Genomic DNA, 6,002 nt, shown 5'->3' with positions numbered 1-6,002 from the left:
TTTTTTCTGTGTGATTTACTTATCAAAATATACATTACCTACATATATATTTGTGAAGAAAATTGAAGAAGATTAAAGGAAACATTTTTAGTCGTGTATGACAAAAATCCTTAAGTATTACGATAGCGATTTACATACATGCTTGTCACAGCCCACGTATATTCTACGAAGATAATATAAAACTAGATAATATAAAACTACACAAAGAATCATCAGTTGCGTTCCCTGAAATATATATACTAACAATCAGTAACGTGTGCAGTGACAAAATTTGAGATTTTTACTGTCCATATAAATATAAATTTCTTTTTAGTTTTTAAACTATTTCAAATAGTAAGTAAAAGTAATACATACATTCACATAAATTTTGAAAAATTTTTAAAAGCTGTTTTTCTCTATTCTCCATATATTTCTTAATAAAATTGAACAAACTTTATTAGGCTGTCAAACTTTTTAATGGAATAATAAAGACAAAGATGAAAACAGATAATAAAAAGTATTATACGTGTTGCAAAATTAGGTTTTCTTAATTTCATCAAAAACTTATTTATAAATTTTTTATTCTTCTAATAAGTTTGTTCTTTATATTCAGTTATACTGCACTTTCTAGCTCTTTTAATATATTAACTAACAATTATGAAATCATTTTGCACGGTTATCAAGGTTGTTTATAGTTCTATAGTCTGATCATTGACTTTTAGCCTCTAAAAGAAAATAAGTAACACTTCTGCGTTAGAATAATCAATGTCTAGAATAATAATAGCGACGCAAGTAACCATAACAGTAATAGAACTTGAACTCATTGTCTGTCTGAGAATGATTGATTATTTTGTTACGATAGATTACACAAGTCTGCGTGATTTTGCGTTCCGGAGAAGAACGGTGGTTTTGCTTCCTCATAGAAGAAACTTTGTGATAATGAAAAAAAATTTTTTCGAGATTTTGATGGAAATAGGTTTAGAATGTTTCAAAATGTCGAGAAATCACATTAGTAGAAAATGTCCGGAAGTATGTATGCGTGCGTGCATGCGTGCGGATTTTTGTACATGCATCTACTTCTACAATTTTTTAGATATCGGGCTGAAATTTTGTACACAAATATAGTATCATAGTAGAAAGTATGTTGTTCTCCAATTTTCTTAAAATCCATCAAATGGTATAGATTTTAGGGGGGTTTTCATTTTTCAGAAAAATGTGTTTTACGCTGTAACTTTTTCAATATTTGAGATATCGGTCTATTTTTAATTCTATTACATTTTTCAGTCTTTTCTACCCTTATTTTATATATAATTTTTTTAGATTTGGTTAATCAGTTCTTGAGTTACAGACGTTTGAAATTTCGGAGAATCCGTACATACATAGAAGTCTTATAAAGTTTAGTCTAATCAACTAAATTTTAAAGAATTATATATGAAATAGGAGTAGAAAAGACTGAAAAATATAATAGAATTAAAAATAGACCAATATCTCAAATATTGAGAAAATTCAGACAATTAAGCCAATTAAGGATTATTTTCTAATTTTATTAATAAAAGCAATTTTTATATACTTAAGAAATTATTTTAAAGTAAAAAAAAAACTATTGTAATAGTATAACAAATATTAGTCGCAATAAAAATTATCACAATAAAGAAAGTGTGCAAGTAGAAACTTGCACATTGCTTCCTTATAATTTTTAAGTGTACAAATTATAAATTTGAACATTACCTTCTCACAATTTTCAAGTATGCAAATTATAAATTTGCACGTTGCTCAATCAACATTTTATTTCGCTCATAAAGCTTCCTCTATGAGGAAGCCAAATTAATAAATATCTACTAATAATTATACATAAAAAAAAGGCTTCCTCATGAGAGGAAGCTTTATGAGCGAAATAAAATGTTGATTAAGCAACGTGCAAATTTATAATTTGCATACTTAAAAATTGTGAGTAATGTTCAAATTTATAATTTGTACACTTAAAAATTATAAGGAAGCAATGTGCAAGTTTCTACTTGCACACTTAAAAACTATGAGGAAGCAATGTGCAAGTTTTTATAGTTTTTCTGAATCCGAATCCGCAAGCAAAAGTGTCCTATCACATCAGGTTTGCGACAAAAATGGAATTAAAGCCTTCCAAAAACGCGTTTTTGATCATTTTTGAAGATTCGTAGCTGACAAATCCGATGTGCGAAAAACTTTTAAAGTGTCTTAAATTAAAGCTTAAACATTGTACTTTAATATGAGAATATTAAATCTTTTAGGCACAATCAAACCTTAGACGCTTTGTTTTTAAAGATTGGTGTACGCTTTATTCCAGACTTCTGCAAAACCATTGTAAATTGTAAAATTTTCAATAAAATTTAATACGTGGAAATAAAACATCATACCTACTAGCTGCGTAACAAATTATTTATTTTATTTGTGTAGACAATGATTGTTTTTGTTGGAAAATATGAAAGAAATGTCGTACGCTCATAGATCCTTTCGTGCAGTTATATATACGCAAAAAATCGATTAAATCTCCGAAAAATCCTCATCATAGATGCCAGAATGAGAAACTGCGCTCACCCAAAAGTCGGGTGATGGGGATACGCTCATCAAAAAAAGGCACGTACGCGCGGTGCGCTCGGAGTACCCTTATGAAAAAGTACACTCAACTTTGATGGTTAACACCCAAATTTGAGTGTTAACACTAAACTTACGCCCAAATTTGAGAGTTAACACTGTAATTTTTGTTGTGACCTGGATTGCCTGGAGATCGGTATTACCTCTTGACGATATATGATGTGGTTGTAAATGACAACGCTTTTAAACAAGGGACACCCTTTATTATAATGTGCACGAGCAAAGTGACACACGCGAGAGCTGAGCTGAATCTGAGGTCGATAATGCGCGGGTCGATAGAGTCCACGCTACAAACTTAAAAATGCCATCTATTGAGATCGCATAAACTAATGGCTGCGTTCTGCCGATACTCCACTAGCCTAGCAATCGTGAGCAGTCGCTCGTTTTCGCTCGTTTCCTCTCCTTTTAATCCATTGGGTCAAAGGAGAGGAAACGAGCGAAAACGAGCGACTGCTCACGATTGCTAGGCTAGCGGAGTATCGGCAGAACGCAGCCAATGATTCGCAATCACAGTTATCCACAGGCGACCGCGACATACAAACGTACGAACTACGAGTTCGGAACATACCGCGCCTCTTGAAAGGACCGCTTTTAAAATAAGTATATTAAGCCAACAGCCCTGGCGATTAGGCAAATCATATCAATCAAATAAATGAAATGAAACGAACGCTTTGAGTAATGCGCGGAAATAATATGCTGAGCTACAAAATAATATGTTAATACGCTGAAATAATAAACAAAGAACATATTGGTTCACTTACGTATTATCGCTCGCATAGACTTTATCAGTCAAACTGAACAACGACTTATTTCTATTAAATAGAGAACGCAAACTTAATAAATGACTATGTTCACGTCAGAATCGGATCTAAATATAAAAACATTGCACGTATACATATTTTTCCCAGTGATCGTTTTAATGTTCCAGTAACCGTTTTTATGCTAACGACGCGAACTACACCGTCAGCACCGGGATGCAATTCGACAACACGTCCAAACTTCCAATGTAACGGAGGAGTATTGTCCTCTTTCACGAGTACCATAGTACCTATTTTGATTTTTGATGGAACGTCAATCATCCATTTTGAACGTTGTTGTAAATGCGAAAGATATTTATTAGCCCATCGGGACCAAAAATGCTGTATGAGCTGTTGCAAACGTTGATATTGATTTAATCGATTAGTAGGCAATTCTACAACGGATAATTGTGGTACCGCTGTGAGTGGCTCACCGATCAGAAAATGTCCGGGCGTTAAAACATCCATATCATTAGGATCATTGGACATAGGTATTAACGGTCGAGAATTCATAATCGCTTCAATTTGTGTGATCACTGTGTACAATTCTTCGAACGTTAGGTGAGCATCACCTACAATTCTCTTAATGTGATGTTTAGCGCTTTTTACCGCAGCTTCCCAGAGACCTACAAAATTAGGGGCACGAGGCGGAATGAAGTGCCAATGTATCATGTTCTGAGTGCAAAATTGTACGAATTTATCATCTTTATCTACGCGATTTAATCACATAAAAACTTCATTAAGTTCATTGTTAGCACCAACAAAGTTAGTGCTGTTGAAATCGAGCCGTCTTTGGTCCTTCGCGTTGTGTAGTCGTGCTGAAACGGGACAGGTTTACAAAATCTATTGTCTGTTTACTTTAGTTAACACACTTTAGTTTATTCGAATACATAACGACTTGCACGTTAGCCGGCAGAGACAGAACTGAACAGAACATAAGTAAAAATTATCTAGAAAAGAAAACTCGACTCTCAAAATAATATACCCGGCCATAAACTATAATAATTTAGTGACAAAATTGCCGTTGCCGAATCCAGCCGGTAACTAGATCGCGACCCCAGCGCCATACTCCTGTGTGATTGTTATATCCAACACTCCTCCTCAATCACACAAGACCGCAATCTTCTCGTAATGTCTTGAACCGATGTGCTGGTAGTGGCTTTGTAAGTAGATCCGCCAGCATAGCCTCTGTTGGACAGTACTTGCATTGCACGTCCCCTTTGCTGACGAAGTCCTTTACAAAATGATACCTAGTATCGATATGTTTAGTGCGGTTTGACAGCTTCTCTTCCTCAATGAGTTTGAGGCAGCTCTGGTTGTCCTCGCATATAGTGATTGCTCCGCCAACTGGATGCTTCACGTCATCTAAAATTCGATGTAGCCATAAAGCTTCTTGACAAGCGCTGGACAGAGCAACAAATTCCGCCTCGGTTGTTGATAGAGCCACACATGTCTGCTTCCGACAGCTCACGACTCCACCATTTACCAGAAATATGTAGCCACTGTTTGATTTCCAGTCTGCCTTGTTTTCAGCCCAATTTGCATCTGCGTAGCCGAAAACAAATTCCTTGTTTGCTGCCTTACCCAATGTCAGCTTCAATTTGGAACTGCCAACCAGATATTTGACAACTCGCTTCAATTCGTTCCAGTCACGTTGAGTTGGTCTACTGACCTTTTGTACCAGGATTGACACGCTCGCTGATATGTCCGGTCGAGTGCACACCAAAATGTAGAGCAGACACCCAATCAGACGTTGATAGTTTGTGTTGTTGAGTAAAACCTCTGTTTCGTCCTGTTTGTCGTAGTTTGTTCAATTGGCACGTTTGATGCCTTGGCTGTATTTAACCCAAACAATGATGCCACTTGATGAATGTAGTTCGTCTGACAAATTTGATAATATCCTTCCGGATTCTTATCAATCTCCAATCCCAAATAGTACTGGATCTCGCCAAGGTCCTGCATCTCGAATTCCGAAGAGAGCGCTTTCTTCACTGATTCGATTACTTGAAGCTCCTTACTTGCAATGACCACATCATCCACGTAAATGAGTATAAAGCACCACTCGTTGCTCAGCTTCGCTGAATACATGCACAGATCCGTATTACCCTGGATGAACCCGATCTTCTCTAGTGCGTCATAAATCGCCTCATTCCACGATCTAGCTGCCTGCTTGAGTCCGTATATGCTTCTCATGAGTAAGCAGACAAGATCCAATGCGCCTTCTCGCTCATATCCTGGTGGCTGTTTCATATAGATCTTTTCTTTCAGTCTTCCATTTAGAAAAGCTGTTTTTGCATCCCAGTGAAACACCAGCATGCCCTGTTCTGCCGCAAGAGTCAAGAGAATTCGAAATGTTGTCTGCTTCACCACGGGAGTCAACACCTGATCGTAGTCTGTCCCATATTTTTGCGAAAATCCTTGGGCGACTAACCGTGCCTTAAAACATTTGATGCTCCCATCCGCATTCGTCTTCAACTTAAAAATCCACTTGCATCCTACTGGCTTTCGATCGCTTGGCAACTCGCACAGCTCCCAGGTCCCATTCTTCATCAGCGAGTCCATCTCACTGTCCATGGCCTTGATCCATTCGTCCTTCTG

The 6,002-nt window shown here is 36.5% G+C and overlaps 1 protein-coding gene across 1 annotated transcript; it reads right to left on the bottom strand.

Annotated features, from left to right (window-relative positions):
* Nucleotides 1-3,458: 3,458 nt before the first annotated feature.
* Nucleotides 3,459-4,076, bottom strand: LOC139822293 (uncharacterized). The gene has a single exon (XM_071793903.1). It carries the CDS (start codon nt 4,074-4,076, stop codon nt 3,459-3,461), a length of 618 nt encoding a protein of 205 aa, XP_071650004.1.
* Between the last annotated feature and the right edge of the window lie 1,926 nt (nt 4,077-6,002).

The sequence above is a fragment of the Temnothorax longispinosus genome, chromosome 11 (genome assembly GCF_030848805.1).
Source record: "Temnothorax longispinosus isolate EJ_2023e chromosome 11, Tlon_JGU_v1, whole genome shotgun sequence".
Classification (NCBI taxonomy): Eukaryota; Metazoa; Arthropoda; class Insecta; order Hymenoptera; family Formicidae; genus Temnothorax; species Temnothorax longispinosus.
This window is presented reverse-complemented; position numbering and strand designations above follow the sequence as displayed.

What these genes read in the sequence shown, in the direction of transcription:
- LOC139822293 (XM_071793903.1), bottom strand. Translation starts at nt 4,076, where the DNA reads ATGATACATTGGCACTTCATTCCGCCTCGTGCCCCTAATTTTGTAGGT.